Genomic DNA, 24008 nt, shown 5'->3' with positions numbered 1-24008 from the left:
TCCGATGTTTCCTCCACCCTCGTCTTCCTCTTCCCCCAGTGAGCCTAGTTTAAAGCCCGCCAGAGGAGATCCGCCAACCTAGAAGAAAACACACGCTTACCTTTAGGGGAAAGGTGGAGCCCATCCCACCCCAGCATGTCTCTCGTCGTGATGTGCCAGTCGTCGTCGAGGAAGCCAAAGCTGCCAGTTGGTCTCCACGATGCATGCTGCATGCTCATTGCACATGTGCTAGTTTGGCTGTAAGGGGTAATTGCTGAATGATAGTCCTTTCTGTAATTACTGCATGTGAATAATCATAGGAGCAGGGGGCTGCACTAGATGTGACCTCCCCAGGTCCCTCACAGCCCTCGTTGTCTGTGATGCTAATGGAAGGTAACTGCTCAGTGTACAGGCGGGAGAGAGCGATACCTACATAGGCAGGTTCCTAGGTACAGGGGGATTAGTCAGAACAGAGACCACAGTATCTCCACCCAATCAGGGTGGGGAAACAATTGTTTTTGCCAAATTGAAGTCTATTGTGCAGTTCCAACAAAGTGAAAGCGATAATGGAAGACAGGTTTCTGCCCTGATAGCTCCAATATCACTTTTCTTGGAAATCCAGCATTTTATCTCTTCCGAGGACGTGGCTGCAATTAGACCTTGGACGCTGACCTAGACTTGGCTTTTACTTGAAACAAACCATACATACCTCGGGACTGGTACTTATTGGGAAAGATGCACCTAGGGCACCACCCCTGCGAGCTTCCCTCAAAGTAGACAACAGTCAGCTACGCCTCTGCCCCCTTGGATTAGGACGGGGCGGACAGGGAAAAACACAGAGCTAAGCATCCAGTTTGGCAAGCCAAGTGTTTGTTGCCAGGACAATTCACGCGGCTGGAATGAAAGTCGGGGACCTCGGCAAGGAGATGGTCACTGATGCTTGGTTGTTCTCCCCACACAGAATCACAGAACGCTAGACAGCGAGGGCGGAAGGGACCGCAGGAGGTCACGTCTAGTCCAACCCCTGCTCCAGGCAGCACCGTCCCCAAGTAGATCGGCTCAGCCAAGACTCCGTCTACTGGGGTCTTAAAAACCTCCAACGATGGAGACTCTGGCACTTCGCTCCGTAGCGTGTTCCAGTGCTTTACAGCCCTCCTTGTGAGAGAGATTTTCCCCATATCCAATCTCAACTTCCTTTGCTGCAGCCTGAGCCCCTTGTTCCTTGCCCTGTCGTCTGCCCCCACTGAGAACAGTCCAGCTCCATCCTCTTTGCAGCCCCTTGCAGGTACTTCAAGGCTGCTATTCAATCTTCTCTTTTCCAGACACAGTAAGCCCAGTTCCCCCAGCCTCTCCTCACAAGTCTTGTCCCCCAGCCCCACAACCATTTTTGTTGTTCTCCGCTAGACTATCTCCAATGTGTCCACATCCTTCCTGTAGTGGGGGGCCCGCAGCTGGACTTGATGTGGCCTCAGCAGTGCTGAACAGAAGGGAATAATCACTGCCCTCCATGTGCTGGTAATGCTCCTACCAGTGCAGCCCAGGATGCTGGTAGCCTTCTTTGCAACAAGGGCACACTGCTGGCTCCTGTTTGGCTTCTTGTCCCCTGTCACCCCCAGTCCTTTTCTGCAGAGCTGCTGCCCAGCCCGTCACCCCAGCCTGTACCAGTGCAGGGGACTGCTCCCTTCTAAGTGTAGGAATTCACACCTCCTTATTGAACCTTGTGAAATTTCTGATGGTCCAATCCATAAGATAGTGGAACAGCAGGACCATTTAAAAAGTTGTTAAGACCCATGGAGTACTCAACTTCTCTCTGAATGTAGCCCTACCGATTCGGTAGGGCTACTGACCCCAGCTTGGTGTCCCCTGCAAACTTGCTGAGGGTGCACTGCATCTCATCTTCCAGGTCATTGAAGACATTGAACAAAACCTGCCCCAGAACCAGCCCCTGGCTGGGGCTCTCCACGTGATATCAGCTGCCAGCTAGACGCGGAGCTGCTGGAGCCCAACAAGCCAGGGAGCTTTCTGTCCGCCTTACGGTCCATTCATGCAACCCAGACATCCTTTGCTTGCCTGTGAGAACCTGTGGGAGACCGTGTCAAAAGACTTAAATCCTGGAGGCTGCCGGCGCGAGATGAACAGCGGGAAAACCCTGCTCAGAACCAGTTCGTTTTCCCTTCCGGCCGCCAGGTAACACGGGAGACGGACGGGGCAAGACGGACGTCTGGTTCGACTCCGCACGTGGCAGCTCTTGTGTTCTTACGAGCCTTGAGTCTAAAACGATTGAAAACCACTGGCTGAAGGGAACGCCACGCTGGGCCCCGTTACAGCTCTAAGCCTGTGCAAGTGGCCTGAAACCCCCTAAGCAAGCAGCAGCAGAGGTCACTGCGCAGCCCAGGGGTCAGGGCGCTGAGATCTGGCTAGCACTGGATCCATGGGGAAGGGGCGGATGATTCCTGCTCCCCCCAAACTTTCAAACCAACTGCCTGGGAGGCCCAGCGGCATTCCTGCCCGGGCAGTTGACTTCACGGCTAATCGTCAGCCCCCCGATTCCTGCTGCTTATTTCACTCCGTGGGCGTTAACAAGCTTTTTAATGGTCCTGCTGTTGCACTATTCAGTCTACTCCTTAGGCTGAATGTCGGCCATTCCTGGGAATCTCTCCTATTCCCCAGCCCTCCAGGCTGCTTTCTAGCTCTAGCTAAAACCTTCTCTCAGGTGTGGTCACACACACCCAAGTGTAGACGTGACTGACAGTGAAGTATCAGAGGCACTGCCAAGACACTCAAAAAGGAGAGACTTTGTTTTACGAACCTGTATATGAGACGCACGGTAACAGGGGAGCCAACCCTGTTACCTGGGGACAGAGGCAAGGGAGGAGGGAGACCCGGGGCTCCTCCCACTTCAAGACGGTGCAGCAGTCTAAACCTGCTGCTCCTCATTTCCCAGGAAAAAGCCCCGAGTGGGCTCGGGAAGGCGTGTGACAGAAAGGGCCTGGCTTTCAGGCATATAAGCCCAGGGGCTGGGGCTGAGGTGGAGCAGGCAATCGCGCCCTGCCTGCTGCAGGGAGAGGAGCTCCTGAGTGAGACACCTGCAGAAGGCGGCTGGCAGGCACCTGAGCTGCTCCCTGGACTTGTCTGGAGAGGTAAGGGGAGCTGAGGGCCTCTGTTGGAGCAATGACCCAAAATTAGTACCAGTACTTTTGATTGGAAAGCAGCGGCTTGTATTGTAGTTGTGATTTAAGCTTTGACCCAGTGGGATGGCTGTGGCTGTAAGGGGTGAAGAGGAGGCTGCAGGGGGTGCCTGAGGGGCACGCTAGGTTGTGAGCCCTGCTAGGGGCATGGGTGTAAGGCACAGGCGCACCTAAGGCCCATAGGGCTGAAGCCCAATCCCAGGAGCGACAGGGGCAACCTGAGGTTGAAAGAACCAGAGCACGAGCCAGGATAGGCAATAAAGGTGGTCTGAGCCAGGAGACCACAGCCAGAGACCAGGAGGACGTCCAGAGCCACCAGCCCAGAGCCCAGAAAGACCAAGGTAGCGGCTGGTATCCAAGAGCCAAAATCCAGCGCAGTGGACCTGGGATAAGACAAAATGCAGCCAGAAAAAGGGGGCCAAAGCCCTGACAAAGCCTTTGAGGCTTGAGGGGCCAAACACTGCACTGAGGTCAAGTCGCCCTGCTGAAGTGATGATCTGTAATACCCGTGAGGCATGGGCACGGCTGGAGGGGTGCAAGGAGGTCACAGATTTAGCCTTTACACCACGCAGGGTCTGTGAGGGAGAGAGACAGTGAGAGAGAGTGCAAGAGAGCGTGAGTGAGAGCCCACCCTAGGCTCACCGGCCCCTGCAGGCACCCGCCCCGCATCACCTCTTTACACCAAGGCACAGCAGGCAAGGAAGCAGGATGAGACCCGGGGAGTCCCAGGATGACGCCCAGCCGCGGGGATCAGGCAGGATAGAGGCGGCATCACGGCTGCCCTCAGGTGACATCCTCTCAGGGGTACATTTAACTATAATGACTAATGAGACAATATCTTTTCACCAACTTGATTTTTTTCTGGACTAGTTCGTTGCATCTTTTGAAACCTAATATCTAACCTAGCCAATCTGTGCCCATTCAATAGAGTTATATTTGCTTCTGCTTTCATCTGAAAGGGAATGATACAGCGCTGGGGCCCCGGGATGTTAGTAAAGCTTCTAGTTTCGCTAGCACTAGAGAAAATATGCGTTGAGTTAGCTGTGCAGATGCACAATGCTATCTGCTCCCCCGTTTTCAAAATCCTAGATCCACCCACGGTTCTTGCCTTGTTCCCAAGGGGGTCAGAAAACTGGACACTGACCCACCTAATAGAGTGCAAGAGTCCTCCTCTCTCTGGCTATCTCCTCACACTGCCAATGCATCTCCACGGGACAGGAATTCCTTAAAAACAGACGGGACAGTAGAGTCCTGCCCCTCTGTTCCCTACGAAATTCAGCAGCGATGTGGATTTACACCAGCCACACGACTGTCTTAACGGGATATGAGATGAAAGACTTCTTGCTCACCGTGCTCCGATGTGCTGGGCTACAAGCGAGCCGTGGACATAAGGTTTAATTCTCTCACTGGCTTCCTCTTCGCAGCAGTTCCTTTGCAGAGGGAGAGTTGTCCAGTCTCTGATGCCGCTTTGACCACAAAAGTAAGATGACCTCAGATGACCACACTATTTATTGGCCGAGTCCATGCCGGGATGATGCATGTATTCGTCGAAACGGTGTGGACTTTACAACAGAAGCTAAAGAGACTTCCTTTCTCAGGCCAAATGCAGTCGTTCCTTCTTCTGTAACTCCTCGGTGCTGTGTTTGTTTCTCTTGTGCAGCTCAGCAGCTGGTGAACGTCAGCCCGGGACCTCTGAAGAAATGACCTCTGACAGTTCCCAGGACAGAGAAGGCGAATGCCTTATAAAAAAGGCGGAGGAGGAAGGTTTGTAGAGCTCTGATTTCACAGAAGAATCCATTTGCAAGCTCCTTCAAAGTAAAACTGAGAAGGACTAGCACGTGATGCCGGTTGTTTCATAGTTTCATAGTTTCTAGGGCCGGAAGGGACCTGAGCAGATCATCTAGTCCGACCCCCGCCATGGCAGGAAAGAGTACTGGGGTCAAACGACCCCGGCAAGATGTTCATCTAATCTCCTCTTAAAGCCCCCCAGGGTAGGAGCCTGCAATACTTCTCTTGGAAGTTGGTTCCAGCTCCTAGCCGCCCTGACCGTGAAGTCGTGCCTCCCGATATCTAGCCTAAACCTGCCCTCTGCCAGCTTGTGACCGCTATTCCTGGTCACTCCTGGCGGTGCTCGGGGGAACAGGGACTCCCCCAGTGCCTGCTGGTCCCCCCTGACTAGTTTGTAACAGGCCACCAGATCCCCCTCGGCCTTCTCTTGTGGAGGCCGAACAGGCTCAGGTCCTGTCGCCTCTCCCCGTAGGGCCTGCCCTGCTGCCCCCGACCATGCGAGTGGCCTCCTCTGGACCCTCTCCATGCTGGCCACATCCCTCCTGAAGTGCGGCGCCCAGAACTGGACGCAGTACTCCAGCTGCGGCCTGACCAGTGCCGCACAGAGCGGGGGGATCACCCCCCTGGACCCGCTCGAGATGCATCTGTGGATGCAGGACAAGGTGCGGTCGGCCTTCCTGACCACACACTGCCGGCCCATGTTCATCTTGGAGCAATGCTGACCCCCAGATCCTTTTCCGCCTCCATACTGACAAGAGGGGAGCTCCCCAGCCTGTAGGTATGGTGCTGGTTATTCCTCCCCAGGTGCAGCACCTTGCACTCGTCAGTGTTGAAACTCATCCTGTTCTTGTCCACTCACCCCTGTAACCTGTCCAGGTCTCATTGTAGCCTGTTGCATCCTTCCAGTGTGCCCACGTCCCCCCACAACTTAGCGTCATCAGCAAATTTGAACAGGTGCTTTTTACCCCCTCGTCCAAGTCAGTGATGAAGATGTTGAACAGTGCGGGCCCGAGGACCGAGCCCTGGGGGACCCCACTGCCCACGTCCCTCCAGGCCAAACGTGACCCATCCACCACCGCTCTCTGGGTGCAGCCCTCCCACCCGTTGGTGACACGTCTGACTGTGGGGGTGTCGACACACAGCCCCCAGTTCCTTAATGAGGACGGGGTGAGAGACAGTGTCAAGGCCTTCCGGAAGTCCAGGAAGACGATGTCCGCTGCTCCCCCTGCGTCTAATGATCTGGTCGTAAAAGGCCGCCAGGTTGGTCTGACAGGACCTGCCACTGGTGAACCCGTGCTGGTTGCCCCTAAGCATGCAGTCCCCTGCTGGCCCCTCCTCGATGTGTGCCAGCATAATTTTCTCGAACAGCTTGCCTAGGATCGAGGTAAGACTAACCGCCCTATAGTTCCCAGGTCTTCCTTCCTGCCTTTTTTGAAGATGGGGACCACGCTGGCCCTCTTCCAGTCCTCCGGTACCTCACCAGAGCACCACGAGTGCTCGTAAAGCCGTGCCGGGGGACTTGCAATGACCTCGGCCAGTTCCTTTAGTACTCTAGGGTGGAGATCGTCCGGACCAGCTGACTTGAATACGCCCAGTCCCTCCAGAAGCTCCCTAACTAAATCCTTGCTAACCCGTGGCCCAGGGGTGCCTCCCCCGGGGCCCGAGGGGGGCCCAGCAGGGAGGGGGCTGTCCCGGTCCCTACTTAGGAAGACGGAGGCAAAGAAATTGTTAAACATGTTAGCTTTGCCGTCTGGTGTGACGACCAAATTTCCCAACGTGTTCTGAAAGGGCCCCACATTACCCGGGACCTTTTTTTTACCCCCTATGGATTTAAAATACGACTTCTTGTTGTCCTTAATCTGGGAAGCTAGCCCCAGTCCCATCTCTGCCTCGGCCTTCCTGACTGCCCCCCTGCATCCCCGAGCAACTACAGAATAGCCCTCCCTGGTGATGACCCCTTCTTTCCACTGGGTGCGCACCTCCTTTTTAGCAAGGAGACCTTCCCGGATGCTTTTGGTGAGCCACGGAGGCTTGCGTGCTCTCCTGCTCCCTTTGATCCTCGTTGGGATTACCTCCCTTTGGGCTGGGAGGATCGTCTCCTTAGGGAGCGACCACTCTCCTTGGACATCTGGCTCCCCTCCCCTCCGGACCTCAGCGCTTCTCCAACTATCCTCCTTAGCTCGCTGAAGTTTGCTCTCCTAAAATCTAGGGCCGCTGCCTTGCTGCCGGCCTTTGCCCCCTTGTGCTGGATGGTGACTCCCAGCAGGCGACGATCGCTGTCGCCCAGGGGGTCGAGCCCCCGTGTTGTGTTTGGATGGTGTCTAGACATTATACTGAATAAATGGGGTTCCGGTTCAGAGCTTATAGGTAACGTGATATAAGACCTATCTGATTGGCTCTACAATCACCTTGCTGGGGTCGTTTGACCCCAGTACTCTTTCCTGCCATGGCGGGGGGTCAGACTTGATGATCTGCTCAGGTCCCTTCCGACCCTGCTAACTATGAAACTACCACAAAGGCTACGAGCAGAGTTTGCAATTATTTTGGGATGAACCATTTAAACCCAAGACAAAGTACAGCCGTTCAGACATCCACGTTTGCTGGCCCAGGATCAACCCTAGAAAGGGTTCCAGGGTAAAAAGTACAACCGGTTTACCCCAGGACATTGCAAAGTGCTTTTCGGTGGTTATCTCAGGATGGCTTCATGATGGATTTAATTGCCAGAAAAAGGCAGCACATTCAGCCACTAGCTAAACCCTGATTAGCGGAGCAATGTGTGCACAGGCCAATCCCAGGACATTTCTGTTCCAGGATAGATACAGGCCCAACTTGTCCTGGGACAAATGCAATCTCTGTTCCTAGCCAAAGTGGGCATGAGTCTGGGTGGATGAAAGGCGGCTGGCTGAAGTTATGCTATTTTTGACTGAGCTGTGAGGGCTGATGGTGCTATTACTAAGAGGTTGAACTGTGGATTCGTGTGTTCTGGTTTCGACAGGGCTGGTCCTGCCTCAGGCAGGGGTTGGACTAGATGGCACCTCTGGAGGTCTGACTTCTCTATCATCTCTATTCACATAGGTTTGGGCCTTGAGCGTGTATACTGCCAAGCCCTGGCTGAGGTCCTCCACTCCTCCCCTACTCCAGTGACGGTTGGATTTTATGCCCGGTGGGGACATGGTAAAAAGGAGCTCCTAGAGTTCATCAAAGGTGAGAAGCACTGGAGAAAACAGGATGTGATTTCAAAGCACTGACCTGAATGGCTGAGGTGGCAGGTGGTAGTGGGGAAATGACCTCTTTGTAAGGAGGACATAATTTGACTGCCCAAGGGGGGATCCAGGGAGGGGCAGTGCTGCAGTCACACCCCCTTGGACTCCTGCTCCACCCAAATTTTAAGCCCAACGGCCTGGAGGAGCAGCGGCATTTCTATCTAAGCAGCAGGGAGGGAATCATGAATTCATGGCTCATTATGATCTCCCCAATTCCTGCTAATCTCTCTACTCCACAGGTGTGAATGACCCTCTCTCCTTTGTAATGTTCTTGATGTTCAAAGTGTCCTCCCTTCTGCCATGTTGCAGACTATAGTGGATTCAGGGTGTTGCTTAGCTTATTCCAACTTCACACTTCAGCTCAGTCCGTGGTTTCCTGGGCACACTTTCCTCTCAGGGACACCAGAACATACCTCAGTCCTGCCTAACGCAAACACACTATTGTCCATACAGGGTTAACTCACAGCCCTACGGCCTCTTCCCAGGCCCTCAGATGGTGACTACGGCTCCCTGCTGCTCACTCAATGTTGCCGTCTTCCTTCTCTCCCTCTGGCATGAGTTCCCTGGAGCAGTGCTGCAGCTTCCAGCCTCGCAGCACCCACGTCTCTTCCCAGACCCCGGGAGCTGGCCCGGCTTGCTTCTGCCACCACTAGCCTGGCTTCTCTCGCAGCCTGCCGTCCCTCTGGCCGTCTCCCCCGACAGTCTCTCTCTCCAGATCCTTTTCCCAGGAGCCTTTTAGCTTCTTGTGGACCAGCTGACTATCCTCTGCAGCTGGTCCAGTTCTCCTAGGCAGGCCCGCAATCAGCCGTGTGGCTGCTTGCAGCTGGCCTGTAGCCCCAGCCAGCCTGCTCCAGGATCCTTTAGCCGAGAGGAGCTAGAGGAGGCAAGTAATAATTTCTTGGGCCAAACAAGAAGAGGGGCTGAGCACACTACCTGATTCTAGAAATCTACTTATAGTTCTCCAACCTTTCTTGTCCATAGACAGTAGCTAAAACCCACTGAGTCTCCGTGTGATGGTAATGAAGTCACTGTCAATTAACTGTTCTTCCTGTTTTCCTTCCCTGCAGATCAGCTGGATTCCGAAGCGGAAAAGAGAGGTGGAAATAAGCTGAGAGCCAACTGCTTACAGCGCTTTTGGACATGCCTTTGCCTTGTCTGTCGCATAATATTCTTCCAACCAGTTCAGAAGGAAAAGCAATGTCCGGACACTCAGTACATCTTTATAGATTTCAGCGCATGGGAGTACGTAGGCTGTGACCAAACCTGGGCCGGGATGATCACCACACTCTGTGACACCATTGAAAGCAAATACAGGCTACCTCTGAGCATCTTCAGGGTCTTTGGGAGAGAAGTGCAAAATAGAAGATGTGATAGAAACAAATGGCTTTGGAAAAGGTGGTGTAAAGTCTCGCTTTTTGTTGGCCTGCCTGCACTGGTGACTTCAATTGTGGTAATTGTTATGCTACTCAGAGAGTATGTGATCTATGGAGTGATAGGCAGTATCTTGGCCGGCTCCTGTCCACCTTTTTTGTCTTTTCTGTGTGTACTTTGGAACATGCGTTTTTCCCTGAAAAGAAGTCTGGAGAGGAAAATGAACAGGACGAACATGAGTGATCAGCTGGGTTTCATGCACTGTGTTAAAACCGAAGTTGAAGTCTTAACTAATTTCCTGCAGTTTAAGTCATTCTCTCAGCACAGGGACATTCGGGCGGTGCTGCTGATTAACGACTTGGACATCTGCACCTCGGACAAGGTGGTCGGAGTTCTGGACGCGGTCAACATCCTCCTCTCGGACAAAGAAGCCCCCTTCATCTCCATCCTGGCCGTTGACCCGCAAATCATGGTGGAGTGTATAGAAAAGTCCAGTAACATGTTCAACAACGGTTATGAATACCTGAACCGAATCATAAGTTTGCCTTTCTCGGTGCCGCGGATGAACGCCTATACCAAATTAGAGGTCCTCAGTGAACATGCACAAGGAAAAGATGGGAAAGAAAAGCATCATGACAAAGAAATGAAGCGCAATGTTGCTGAGAACAGTTGTTGTCCATGCTATAGATGGGGACCAAACCATATTGGACATAATCCAGAGAATGCAGGGAATGGGGAGAATCCTTTCACAGATCTAAAAATCAAAGTTTTTAGCAACCTTATAACAACATGTAATGGTGACACAATCCTCCCTGGTAATAAGATCCAGTTGAAGAGAATACTCGATACAATAACCATTGAGCTGATAGCGAGGGAGAGAATAGACAGGATCTCGCAACGAAAACAACGACATGATGCTGTGAGACATTGGGTCGTTCTCGCTAACTCCTGGCCTTGCCGGCTGAGCTGGGTTCTGCAGTGTGCAGAGGATAAGTTACAGAGCATAGATCTGAAGGTGAAAGAGAGCAGAGAAACGGAAGAAGCAAAGAAAGAAAGGTCGGACTATTTGCAACAATCCTTACTGCAGGTTTTCAGGGACAATGAAGAGGAACTGGGCATGATTAAAAAGGACATAAAAAATCTTCTGGAACTTGACAGTGACCCGGATGTTTTCAAAGCGTTACTACTGGAACATCAGTTTAAAGTCGAAGATATTGCAACACATGCACATATCGTCAGCTTGGACCATTCTTTGAAGAGGAAACTGGAGCTGATACTAGCACTAAGAAAAAATTCTCCTGATTTTAAGATTTCCATAGATAAGGATGGAAATGCTCCTGTCTAATCTGGTACAGTCTCATATCATGCTTTGGTTTTTCCCCGTCTTTTCTGAAGAACGTAAGCGCGTCAGAACTCCCGGACGGGGTCAGACCCCTGGTCCATCTGGCCCCGTATCCCACCTCCAACAGTGGCAAAAGAAGATACTATACAGGGGGAGCAGTAAGCCAGATATGACCTATCCCCTTTTCAGTACCTCTCTGGCACCCATCTTTACTGACCTGGAGATAGATGCCAAGGAGACATCTCCAACCTGTCCGATCAACAGAGCCGCTAAGAGATTCATGAATGTCTCCAGTCCCTTTCTGACCTTGGCGATGCTCTCTGCCTCCACCACCTCCTGGGGTGAGGAATTCCACGCCGTAACGGTGTGTTGTGTACAAAAAAAGTCCTTTGTGTTGCTAGCTTTAAACCTTTGTAATTCATCAGCTGTCTGCTCAGTCAAGTATTCTGGGACAGGGTGAACAACAGCCCCCTGTTCACTTGGTGCACACCCTTCATGGTCTTGTAGACCACTGTCATATGTCCACGGGTATCGATCTGTCTTGCAAGATAAGAGATTTGTTCTGGGTGAGGCATTAGGTCATTTTACGTGTGCTAGTTTGGCTGTAGGGGCTAATTGCTGAATGATAGTCCTTTCTGTGATTATTACATGTGAATAATCAGAGAATCAATGAGCAGTCAGGCGAGCAGGGACCCCCAGAGCTCAGATCCAGTTCAACCCCTGTCTGAGGCAGGATCAGCCCATCCAAACCAGCCCAGACAAATCCAGCATCCAACTTTTTCACAGAACTACCATCAACCCTGACACAACACCCAACGTCGCACCCGAACCTGCCCCAGGGAAAGCAGGGGGTCAAGGTGGCCATCGTCCTGCTGCTGTACGGCTGCTAATATCTGCTCAGAGATCCCAGGAAGAGCCCCCCTCCGCCTTCTCCTTTCCTTTGTGGCCACGATTCTCGTTACTGGTCTTTATGACTGTAATTACAAGAGCAGAAGGCAGCAGGTCCTGTATTTCGATGGCTGATCCCAGTGGTATCTTGGGATGTTTTTCTTTAATGGACTCCAGCATCGTTGGTGTTTGACACCTTGAAGAAGCAGCTGGCTTGGGGACGCCCCGTGCTCCTGGGGTGCTGTGGGGCAGTGACAACTCGGAGCCCAGGCAAAACCAGGAGGCCTCCGTGGCACTGTCCGTGTCGTGGACCTGAGGTTAAGGGGCTTGGACCCCAAGTAGCAAATTCCACAACAAGAGGCAAAACCTGTGCGACTGGACTAGACCTGACCTTGGGAAGATTTAACTAGTCCCTTCGTATACCGTGTCAGCCAAACCGCCTGTCCAAAGATACAGTGTGCAGGACCCAAACAATGTCAATATTAATCTCTCCCAACCCTAGTAGGCATTGAAAGGACAAGGTCCTCAGACTTGCTCACCTACCTAGCAATGCTTTGGAAAGATTTTGTTATGTCTTAATTATCCAAGCCTGAAATCACAGTTGACTGTATTTTGCCTGCTTTTACTCCTTTTTGTTACCTCCCTGTCACTATTGTGCCTTGTATAAATGCCCTTTTCAAGAACAATGATGTGTGGTGCTTTTTTTTCCCAGAGGCCCCTTCCCTTTACTTGATGTTACATAGTCAAGTATGTGCACAACCAAAATCCCAGCCATGGGGACGGTGTCTGAGGTGGGCAGGCAGTGCACTCCCTGTCCCAAACACTAGCCGGCCCGTGGAGTTTCGGTCTGCCATCCTTCGAGAACCCGAGAGCTCTCGCCAGCCCAGCACAGGATCCAGGAAGATGGCTGTACAGTCCCCTGCCACACGTTGCCTCGATTACGCGATTCACCGGTGAATCATGCAATACATTTACACTGGCTGCACATGGAAAGGATTTATCCTGCCGTAAAAATAGCCATCTAGCTATAAAAAGAGCAAACTAGCTACAAAGGTAGTGCCTAAAAATGCGTACCAACTCTACAGCTGGTTTCTATCCAGGTTTAATTTGAGTGTGTGGCATCCAGAAATAAGGAATCACAGAATGACATACAAGGAGGGAGGGAAGGGACCTCAGGAGGTCGCATCTAGTCCAACCCCTGCTCCGAGCAGCCCCAGCCCCAGCCCCAACTACATCATCCCAGCCAAGGCTTTGTCTACTGGGTGTTGAAAACCTCCAAAGACGAAGAGCCCGTGCTTGCATTTGCCGGTTTGGACAGCATGGTTTTGCACTCTTTCCTCAGACACAAGACCTATTTTTAAACCTAAAATTTACAAACCTGGCCTGCTTTTCAGTGTAGTGGGCTCATTTTTGTGCGTACAATGAACAGCAAACCTCTACAAAAATCTGAGCCACTATGTAGCCAGCCCTTTCCTGCCGATGTAATATATCATTATAAATACGGTGTGACTTATGGGGAGAAGCTGAGGGAACTGGGCTTATTTAGCCTGCAGAAGAGAAGACCAAGGGGGAATTTGGTAGCAGCCTTCAACTCCCTGCAGGGGGGCTGCAAAGAGGATGGAGCTGCACTCTTCTCAGTGGGGGCAGATGACAGGACAAGGAGCAATGGGCTCACATTGTAGCAAGGAAAGCTGAGGCTGGATATTATAAAAAGCTCTCTCAGGAAGAGGGTGGTGAAGCACTTCAACAGGTTAGCCAGAGAGGTGATGCAGTCTTCATCCTTGGAGGTGTTTAAGAACTGGGAAGACAAAGCCTTGGCTGGGATGATGGAGTGGGGGCTGGCCCTGCTTGCAGCAGGGGGTTGCACTAAGTGTGACCTCCTGAGGTCCCTTCCCACCCTCATTTTCTGATTCTTGTTTCCTGACACTAGGTCTTCTGTTCTCACCCCTTCTTATGGTCAGTGGTTCGTACATCAACTCGTGTCTTTCCAGCTGCTCTTAGTGAGGTCCAGGTTACCGTTTTACATGAATGAATCTGGAAGTGGAGGAAAGCACTTGGAAACAGAGAGGAACTAGCTCACCAAACCTTCAGAGCAAGAGTAAAGGCTCAAAGTTTAAGCTTTGCTGCTCTCTTGTGCACAACTAATACAAAAGGAGTCAAACAGCAGAGGAGTGAAAAAAGAAACAGCTCTTCTGCCAAGTGTTTGGTCAGAGCAAACCACCTTTTCAGCAAGCACCTAAGTAGTACTCAAGGAATGTGAATGCTGCCCTGCTGACTAGTCAAATGGAAAAGTGAAACCCTGTTTGCAGGAGAGAAGCAGTTTGTAGTCAGGTCTGTTCCTCCTTTGCCAGCACAGACAATAAGGCAAAAAAAAATAAAAAAAAAAAAAAAACAACTCCCCTTGGCAGCCCCTGCTGGGATAAAACAAGCATGTGTGAGAGAACTAGGGCCAACCTGTCTGCCTCAAGTGCTAGGGTTGCCCATCTTGTTTGGATCTATTCGGGGAGGTTTCATCGTATGACTATGTCATTACTGACTGATCTACTGGGCTCTAAAATGCACATGACTATTACATTTTAAACACCCATGGGACTACTGTATAAATTGGATTGAACTTTTCATATTTATTTTTATGAACGTCCTATCATTTGTCTCCCGGGTGACTCTCCAAGAACTAGATGGAAATTTCCAGGAGATGCTGAGAGTCCAGGGCAATTCTGGAGGGTTGGCAGCCCTGTCACATACAGGATAACCAAAGTTTTACCTCCTGACCAGAAGAGTCTCCTACAAGTGCGATGCAAGCTGTTTCTGCACTGGCCTTCAGAGTAGAGAGTCGTAGTTCACTGTGTTTGTCTGAAGTCAAGCCGAAGACACAGTCGGTTGCACCTTACAGACTAACCAAAGTAGAAATAGAGATAGGGATAGAGATATATAGCAGAAGCAGTTGTGAGCCGAGGCTCACTTCATTAGATACTCCAGAATAAAAAAAGCCAAGGGTAGAGAGATGGCGTGTTTTTTCTCCAGGACACACACATTCAGAAGGCATCTGACTTCCCCTCATCTGTTGAAGCGGATCAGGGTGCATAGGAGGAAAGGCTGGAAGAACTAGGATTATTTACCCAAGAGAAGATAAGAGTGAGGAGGGATTGAAGGGCCACCAATATTAAGCAAGGCCAGTGGTTTTCCATGTTTGTGGACTCAAAGCCCTGCTCTTAGGCCCATCAGAAGACACCAGCCCTTACATTTCACTTGGTTTTTGACAATGAAAAAATACTAGCACAATTTTTCTGTCCCAAGGGACTTGGGCCACCTCTGTCTCTTACAAAAGTCATGCAATCAATGGGTTAATTGCACAATGACGTTGAGACCAGCTACACCTGAAAAGCAGCTAAAATTGGATAAAAAGCTCCAACCAGCTAGATGGCTAGACCTCGAAAATCTGCACTGACTTCATAGCCGGTTGCTACTTAATTTGCACATGTGGCAGGGTCTGCCCTGCAGCTGGGAGCCCGTCAGCAAGCCTCCCAGCCACAGAATTGCAACCCCCGCGGCTGGCGCCATCCCCAAGGTTTGAGGGTGCATGAGAGCCCTGGACCTGCACAAGGATCGGAGTCCTGGCTGCGCCAGCTACAGATCACCCAGAACTTCTGAATTATGAAAGCCGCAGCCCAGCAAAGGAGCTGCCTGGACAAGAGCATCCAGAAACAGGTGGGTACAGTGGGAAGTGTGCAGCTCCTAGACGCAGAGGGGCTGAGCGCGAATCCTACTACCATACAATAGGTTTTCCAAGGATAATCCAGACTCACCGAATGTCCTGGCATGCAGTGAGAGGCATCGCCCTCTCCCCGGGACCAAGGGAAGGGGGTTTAAACAAGACCCAAGGGAAAGAAGTCCCAAATCCCATGGAGCTGGACTGTTCTCAGTGGGGGACAATGACAGGACAGGGCACAATGGGCACAGGCTGCAGCAAGGCAAGTTGAGGTTGAATATTAGGAAAACTCTCTCACTTGGAGGGTAGCGAAGCACTGGAACTGGTTACCCAGAGAGGTGGTGGGGTTTTCATCCGTGGAGGTGTCCAAGACCCTGGATTCCCCCCTGAAAATGCCCTGCCCTCCCCGCGGCTGTATGAATACCTCCGAGTGCCAGCACTGGATCGGTTGGTCCTCGTCTCCAGCGCGTTGCTGTTCGGTCACGGCTGGTCCAGGAGCCTCGGGATTAGCGCCGGACTGAAGTTTAAACTGCTTAAACTGCAGTTCAGGGCCCCACAGTCAGAGGGGCCTCTAAACAGGAAAAAAAAGCTAAACAAAAATGATGCGGCTCAGTATCAAGTCTTATAAGAACAAGCTGGTTGATAGAGAAGATTAGAGGAAACGACTCTAAATATGGACATTTTTGTTCTGGTGTGACAGAAATACACACTGTCACGGGGCAGGGCCCAGGAGTGGTCGTGATCTCTCCTGCACCCCTACCATGCCAAGTTGCCCTTCTAACACCCTCGTCTCGCCCGCCACGTCTTTGCTGTTTATGTAATATTGATGGGAGGCTGCCTTTCCTGGGCTTGTCGGACCCGGTACTCTTGCCCTATATGGATCTCTCTTGGTGCACCCACCCTAGGGCGTCGCGTGGCTCCTTCCGCCCCCAATACCACGCCCAAGCCTCGCCGGTGTTCCCGACGGTCTCGTGTCTCTCTATGCATGTGCCCTCCCCGGAGCCTCTCCGATATGCACGCCCTCTCTGGGCCTTTACCCGCGCGCCCTGCCCTTCCAGGCTCTTTAGACTTACCCTCGCCCCTTTCAGGGGCTTCCCAATCGACTCACCCTCGTCTGGGGCTTCTCCTGTATCCTCATCCTCACCAGACGTTCTAGTCTTACGCTTGCCCTCTCCGATGTGTGCGCCCCCCCTCCAGGCTTCTATTCGCGCGCCTGCCCTTCTCCAGGGCCTCTCCAATGTACGCGCCCTTCTCTGGGCTTCTAACCACGCGCCTGCCCTTCTGGGGCCTTTGAACCTAGTCTGCCCTACCTGGGCTCCCTGTTCCCATATTCTCGCGCCCTCCGGGGCCAATGTCACACGCGCTTCTCGCACCCTCCGGGGCTCAGGTGGCCCATAGCTGTGCCTGGCCCCCTGACCCTTCTTCTGGGTTGTACACCCCACTGGGCGATAGCACCCCCACTGGGCTGGGGTCAGGACACCCCCCCAATTCCTAAGGTCACCCCACTAGGGCCAGGATACCCCAAAACACCATGCCTCATTCACAGTGCCAGCTCTGGCACCAATTGCTGTGCCCTCCCTGGGCATACCCCAACATGCAGCACCCTCTGCACCACCAGGCACACCCCCATTCTGCTGGGGTGCTCCCCTGAGGCCTCCTCCTTCCCCTACAGCCTCACCTGGTCCTCCAGTATTACACAATCACCATCAAAACCAAACTCAAAGCCATGCCAACCAGCGGTAACCCAAAAATCAGCCTACCGGCTATAACATTCCATGCCACTCCGGCTCGCCGTGATAACAGCCTCTCCACGCCATCTGTCACACACCACACTGCAGCAGACCTCTCAGCCCATCAGAGTGGACCTGCCTGGCTGTTTATAAAGGCCAGGCCCTGCCCCCTTCCAGTCAGCTGACCCAATCTGTTGCCTAAGCAACCTTCAGCTGTGCTGCCCTGCTGATTGGCAGCCAAGCCCTATCACCAACCACCCTAGTGCCCTGCTACACACCCATTGGATCAGTTCTGCCACTCAGGGGCTCTCGTGCGGGATGTCGGTGAGGGCCCAGGGAGGCTGGTCTTGGTGAAGGATATTTGGATTTTTTGGACAATCGAGGCCCTTTTTTTGGCCCGTGGGTGCTGGGAGCGGGTGTCGGCCACAAGATGGTGCAGTAATGATGATGATGAGGACGATGGTCGTCCCCAGCGAGGGCCCGGTGCTGAGGTTTGCCTGGGGCGCTGGGTCCATGCTGACAGCGGCCGCCCTCGAAGTCTCCTGCAGGAGGTGTGGACACGTGGCTGGGGGGAGGGGACCTATCAGCACCCCCTGAGGACTACAACTCCCAGCATGCCTTTCTGCTTCCCCTCATCAGCGAGCCAATCCCCTTGCAGCGCACTGCCTGGGCCCTCTCTTGACTGACAGGGCGAACAGCCTATGGGCGTACGGATTGCCTCAAAGGAGGTGAGCCTTTTTCATGAGGGAGAGACTACAACTCCCAGCATGCCTTTCTGTCCCCCCACACACAGGTGAGCCAATCCCCTTGCAGCACACCGCTCTTTCCGAGGGTGGGTGGGACTTGCTTTGACTGACAGAGCAAGCAGCCTACGGGATTATGTGTTGCTCTACAAGAGGTAGGGCTTTTCCCCTGCGGCAGTATATCGGAAAGGGCCTCTTCTTCTCGCTGATAGGGCATCGCGCGGATAAAGACCCGCCTTCTCTGAAGCAACGCGTACGACCATAGGCTGCTCGGCCTGTCAGTCAAAGGAAGTCGTTCCCTGCCCCCACAATTGACAGCGGCGAGCCAATCCCCTCGCAGCGCTCTGCTCCTTCCGGGAGTGGGTGGGACTTCTTTTGACTGACATAGCGAGCAGCCTATGGAAATGCGCGTCACCTCCCAAAAGGGGAGTTTTGTCCCGCACGGAGGCCTATCCGCGGAGGGAGGCGGGGTCTGGACGAGTGATGGCGCGGGCAGCCAATGGGTGCGGCCGCAGCCGGGTGGGCTGGAGACGGTGGCGTCGGCAGGCAGAGGCCGCCATGGGCTGGTGGGGCCGGGCCGCCGGGGCGCTGCTGCGGGGCGCGACCGGGCGCCGGTGCCCCCGGGGGCTCCGCTACAGCTCGGGCCGCGGCCCCCCCGCGCCGCCGCCCGTGTCCGAGCTCGACAAGGCGGACGCGTGGCTGTTGCGGAAGGCGCACGAAACGGGTCAGCGCGGGGGAGGGGTCCCAAGGCCCCCCATTTTGGGTGGGGGAGGGGGCACAAGGAGGAGAAGCTGTGGGGGTCAGGTGGGGAGGGCTGCAGGGCGGCGTGTGTTGGGGGAGTCACGGAGGGGCGTGTAGGGGGGAGGTCCCGGGGTGGGGGGGCGATGCTGTGGGGGAGGGGGTAGCCGGGGGGGCGGAATGGAGGGGTGGGGGTGCAGAGCCCGGTGGGGGCGTTTGCTGCCTGGGCAGCAGAGCCCAGCGCTCCGGCAGGGCGGGTGGCTGCAGGAGCGGGAAGGTCCAACTCTTGCCTGTGCCCTCCTCAGGTTTCCTCTCCTGGTTCCGCAACGGGCTGCTGGCCACCGGCGTGGGCGTCATTTCGTACGTGCAGAGCGACGTGGGGCGAGAGGCAGCTTATGGTAAATCCTTATTGATTGGGGGGGAGGGGGGCAAGTCCTGGAGGCTGCACCTGTGGGAAGCAGTGTTGTCACTATTACAGGGGGGCTAATTGAGATACAGGTTTGATGAGCAAAAAGGCAGCCTGGTATTGAGTGTTGCTAAGGCTAACTGAACCATAGGTAGCTCGGGGGAGCGGGGGGGTCAAACAGAAAGCAGCTCTGGTCCAGTTTGTATGGGGCCAATTCATTTTATAACATATTTTAAGCCACTTCCGCGCTCCATACCTGCAATACCATTTTCCATGAAACTCTTGGGAGCAAATTGGCATTGTAGATTCATGGTCAGCCCCCCTGAACAGCCTTTGTATGATAGGTAAGAGGCGACGTAAAATTCCCTAAGTGGATATCAACGTCAGAAACCCCAGTGGCTCTAATGGAGTTATAACGAAGTGGCCTATGAAATGGTCTCTGAAATGTGATGATCAAATGTGTGCTAGTGTGAGTATCGCAGATGTTTGATTCGCAGCATGTGGTTCTGTAAAACACAGTAATACCCATTGTAATTCTCCAAAACAGTCATAGCAGAGATGTCGGACAGGGCATGATGATCGATCAGAGCTTGGCAGTTTTTGATGTAGTTGGCAGTACAGTTTTTGCTCCGCTGGAGCAGGTTAAGTAGTCAGGAAATCAGTAGCACGTAGGTCATGATAACAAACAGCTGTTTTTGCCCCCAAAGACCTTGAAATGCACTGTGTGTAAGCATGCTGCTCTTCCCCCCCTGGAAAAAGAGGTGTAGCTGTCTAGACGGTAGAGTCCCAGAAAACCAGTCAGGGAGAAAGTGACGTGTCCAGTGTGTTTGTAACGTCATGCCACACATCCAAATGAAACCTGGACAGAAACCAGTAATGAAGTTGTGACACATTTCCAGGGGTGTAGGTTATAAGACACAGGCAGGCAAGGCTTGTTTGGGTATATCTGATGCCTTTTATTAGACCAACTCAGATGGAAAAATTCATTTACAAAAGCTTGTAAAGAAGAATTTTTCCAACTATTTAAGTTGGTCTAATAAAAGATATCGGGTTTACGCAAAGAACTTGCGCCCATTATCAAGCACTAGGTTTGTAGCTGGTTGCCTGTCTTTATAGCTGGACAGCCATTTTTATGGCTTGATAATCACTCTGTAGACCAGCTTCACATGCACTTATTGCGCAGTTAACCAGGTAATTGTGTAATATGTGTCACAGGCAGCAGAGGCCCAAAGGGGAGATTTTAATTGCCTTCATCCCTGCTGAGCCAGAATTTAACGTGTTGCTTAATAGGTTACGATGTTTAATGTGGATCATTTGGAGGGAGGCAGGCTGGGAGAAATGGTCCCAGGTCTGAGCTGTGCATCCAAGATCATCAGGGGCTTGAGCTCACCATCTGCAGACTTCCCGCCTGTGAGACTGCATACAAGAATTCCTGTCAGGAGAAACTGAGTTCACCTGATGTGACCAGACTTACCGGCCGTGTGCCAAGAAGACATCCAGAGCATGCAGGGGTGCACTAAGTGATACGGCGGCTGAACTGCTGCCCATGGGGTAAATGTATGAAAGAGGATTGGAGTGAAACCCAGCAGTGACTCTTTGGCCCTGACTCTGCTGTTGGCTGGTTTCATCCCTCCTTGCTCTCTGGGGTGGGTCAAAGAATCATAGAGAAGTAGGGCTGGAAGGGAGCTCCCATCCAATCCCCGACCTGCCGTCCCTGTTCCTTGAGGCTAATAAAAAAAATCCCAGGGTCCAGGGGGTTTAGCCAGCTTGTGTTGCAAAGCACTTGGGATTTGCTTGGAAGGTGCTAAATCACTGCAGAGCAAATCCTCTCCTTGCTGGCTTCTTTGGCAGTGCTGCATGCTGGTCTTCAGCTTCATGATTCTCCCTGTTACACTGTTACAAGAGCGAATTTGGTGATAGTGGTTGTGATGTATAAATCAATTGACCAGGAAGAGGCTGGTGACTGTCAGGCAGGGGAGAGAGAGAAGAAAATAAGGAACAGCAAGTGTGGAGCATGGCATTTTGAGGCATGCCACTGGGTGTCAGCATCCATCTAAAATTGAGCAGATCTGTGTTTTATAAACCTCTCAGATGTTACAAGGTGGAGCTGTGGATTTGCGACCCTGGCGAGCTCAGACGAAGAGATCTTGACCTCTGGGTGAGGATGGCCTGGCTGCGTTTCATGTTTCTGTTGCTCTGTATTTCTTTTCTGTCGAAATTGTCACAGTCTGTTCTTATTGCAAGAAAAGCAGGTTGGGATTTCAATGTTTCCCTCGTGACATTTGTCTCGGAGGCCTCTGCTCCACATTACATAAAATTCTGCAATGAATTGGTGAATTGCACAATGAATGTAGACCGGCCCCATGTGCAAAGCAATTATCACGCCATAAAAATGGCATCCAGCTACAAAAAGAGCCACCTAGCTACAAAGTGTGTGCTTGAAAACATGTCCAGGTTTAGTTAGAATATGTAGCAAGGCAGCCTCAGCCAGTGCAGAGGGGTAGGAAGTTTGTGATGGCTCCTTTTTTATCATGTTGTTGTTACTAATTTTGTTGTGGGGAGATGGTTCTTGGCTTGATCCATGCCTGCTGAGTTGTGATGTAGTTGCTGCCTGTGGTGTTTCTGGCACAGTTTATAGTAGGCAGGCATGACTTGCTGCAGGGCTGTTCAGTTTCTGTGTGGCCAGGAGCTGTGCAAGCTGTGGTCTCCTTGTCCCAGGTCACACACAGTATGGGCCCTTTCCCCATGTGGGTCAGCGGTTGGACAGCCCTGGAGGCTACAGAGCAGTGTTGAAGGCATTGTAGAATCAGGTGGGAAAGGACCTCCAGAGGTGACATCTAGTGCAACCCCCTTCTCCAAGCAGGACCAGCCGAGATTTTATCTAGCAGGGTCTTCAAAACCTCCCAGGATGGAGAGTCCGCCACCTCTGTGGGGAGCCTGTTCCCGTGCTTCACCACCCTCCTGGTGAGACAGTTTTTCGTAATATCCAACCTCAACTTTCCTTGCTGCAGCCTGAGCTCACTGCTCCTTGTTTTGTCATCTGCCACCACTGAGAACAGCCCAGCTCCATCCTCTTTGCAGCCCCCCTGGCAGGGAGGTGGAGGCTGCTATTCAATCCCCCCTCGGTCTTCTCTTCTGCAGACTGAATCAGCCCAGTTCCCTCAGCCTCTCCTCACCAGTCCTGTCCCCCAGCCCCAGTGCCATTTTCATTGCCCTCCACTGGACTCTCTCCAACGTGTCCACATCCTTTCTGTAGTGGGAGGCGGGGAGGGCAGGGGGAAACTGGACACAGGACTCCTGGTGTGGCCTCCCTAGTGCTGAATAGAGGGGAAGGATCACTGCCCTTGATCTGCTGGCAACGCTTCTACGCACACAACGCTCCTACGACTCTTCCAGCCCTATGAGCTGGATCTTCTTTTTCTCATGTCCTTGTCATGAATTCAGTGTTTTTTCAGAGTGTGAGATTGTGGTGACAAGGTATTTAGCAGTTTTGTTGGAATGTGACAGGGCCATGATGTGAACGCTTGTGCTGTGAGCTGGATGAGTGGCACAGGGTTAAGAACATAAGAACTGCCATTTCCTGCATCATACCCGAGGTCCGCCTTGCCCAGTCTCCTGTGTCACACGGAGGCTGGAAGGGACAGTGAGCTGGGTCTGAGCAGGGCTCTTCCCTGTTCCTCTTTTGCTTGCAGCCTCCAGCCTTGAAGGTCTAGGAAGTTCTAGGGTTGGTCTATGATGTGGCCACGTGTCTGGATTCACCGTGTGCTGGCTGACCCTGCATGCCTTGATCTGGCCATGTGCCACCCAACCCTGCACACCCAGATCCACCCAGGCACTGATGGATGGAGCCCATGTGCTGGCCCCACCATGGATCTGCACAACATAGTATGCAAAGCCCCTTCCTCCACCCTTCAGGCTTCCTCTCAGGTATGGAAGTTTGGCAGCAGGGAGAGCAGCAGTTAATGGATGACACAGCTTGACAAACCAGGGCTCGAGCACCAGTGGCCTAATCCATCCCCATGAACCAATCGCACTCCACTTTGCTTTTCCCCTAGGTTTCTTCATCCTGGGGGGAATCTGCGTTTCCTACGGCAGCTTGTCTTACCTGTCCAGCCTCGTCCTTCTGCGCCGCACCATGATGCTTTCGTTCTCCGTGGCCCTCTTCAATGGTGCAACAGTCACCCTGGTAGCACTCTTCTGGCTCTGCGCCATTTGTCTTTACATCGGGCGCCTGGAGGTGGAGATCATCCAGGACGAGGGCAGCAATGAGTACCTGGAGAAGGAGGATGACTATGGGAAGTCTGACAAGTAAGAGCCCCGGTCTTGCTTGGGACAACCCTGTTTGAGTGTCTTTCGGCACCGTCCTGGGGACTGAGTTTGAACGCGAGTGTCTGTCTCCAGGCCCCGCTATCCAGCTGGTGTCAGAGGGCAGGAAGAAAGGGCAGCCTCATAGTGTGTAAGACTGCTGGCTGCGTTGTGTTTGTTTGAATGTTCTTCACGTTGGCCTTGGGAATTGGCAAGAAGAAATTAGGCCCTTAGTGGGAAATGCAGATGAGGGGAGCAGCAGTGGGGGCCTGGTTTCCTGACTGGAAGCTCTCGTTGCCATTCGGCTGGGATCCAGTTTTTTCACTTCTCCCCTGCATGTCCGGGCTCTCCTCCAACCAGAATCGGGTGACGCACCCTAGAAACGCCAAGCTGCGATCGTTCCCGTCGCCACTCTGGTGTGGCATATGCTACTGAATTGTCATCGTGCATCCCGGCTGCCGCCTTTGCCTCTTGTACCCATTTTGCATCCAGATCAGTTAAGGTTTGTATTAAAAACACCCAAACAAAAGCACTCTCTTTCCGTGTCTGAGTGAAACG

At 52.7% G+C, this 24008-nt stretch overlaps 2 protein-coding genes across 3 annotated transcripts; both read left to right on the top strand.

The window, feature by feature from the left end:
- Positions 1-1383: 1383 nt before the first annotated feature.
- LOC149860300 (NTPase KAP family P-loop domain-containing protein 1-like) lies at positions 1384-12494 on the top strand. The gene is made up of 3 exons (XM_090056126.1): positions 1384-4931; positions 8031-8159; positions 9286-12494. The coding sequence occupies exons 1-3, from the start codon at positions 4868-4870 to the stop codon at positions 10932-10934; spliced, it is 1842 nt and encodes a 613-aa protein (XP_089912252.1). The 5' UTR covers positions 1384-4867; the 3' UTR covers positions 10935-12494.
- Positions 12495-18493: 5999 nt separating this feature from the next.
- Positions 18494-23979, top strand: TMEM160 (transmembrane protein 160). 2 transcript variants are annotated; one of them, XM_090056234.1, is made up of 4 exons: positions 18494-18725; positions 19045-19137; positions 23201-23453; positions 23811-23979. In XM_090056234.1, the coding sequence occupies exons 1-4, from the start codon at positions 18560-18562 to the stop codon at positions 23818-23820; spliced, it is 522 nt and encodes a 173-aa protein (XP_089912360.1). In that variant the 5' UTR covers positions 18494-18559; the 3' UTR covers positions 23821-23979. The 2 variants fall into 2 exon arrangements, with proteins under 2 accessions (XP_089912360.1, XP_089912361.1); XM_090056235.1 differs by having other exon boundaries at positions 18498-18725; positions 23201-23979.
- The last annotated feature ends 29 nt before the right edge of the window (positions 23980-24008 follow it).

The sequence above is a fragment of the Crocodylus siamensis genome, chromosome 6 (assembly GCF_052110815.1).
Source record: "Crocodylus siamensis isolate JL-2025a chromosome 6, ASM5211081v1, whole genome shotgun sequence".
NCBI classification, from domain to species: domain Eukaryota; kingdom Metazoa; phylum Chordata; order Crocodylia; family Crocodylidae; genus Crocodylus; species Crocodylus siamensis.
Note: the sequence above shows the minus strand (reverse complement) of the source record. Positions and strands in the feature narration are given on the sequence as shown.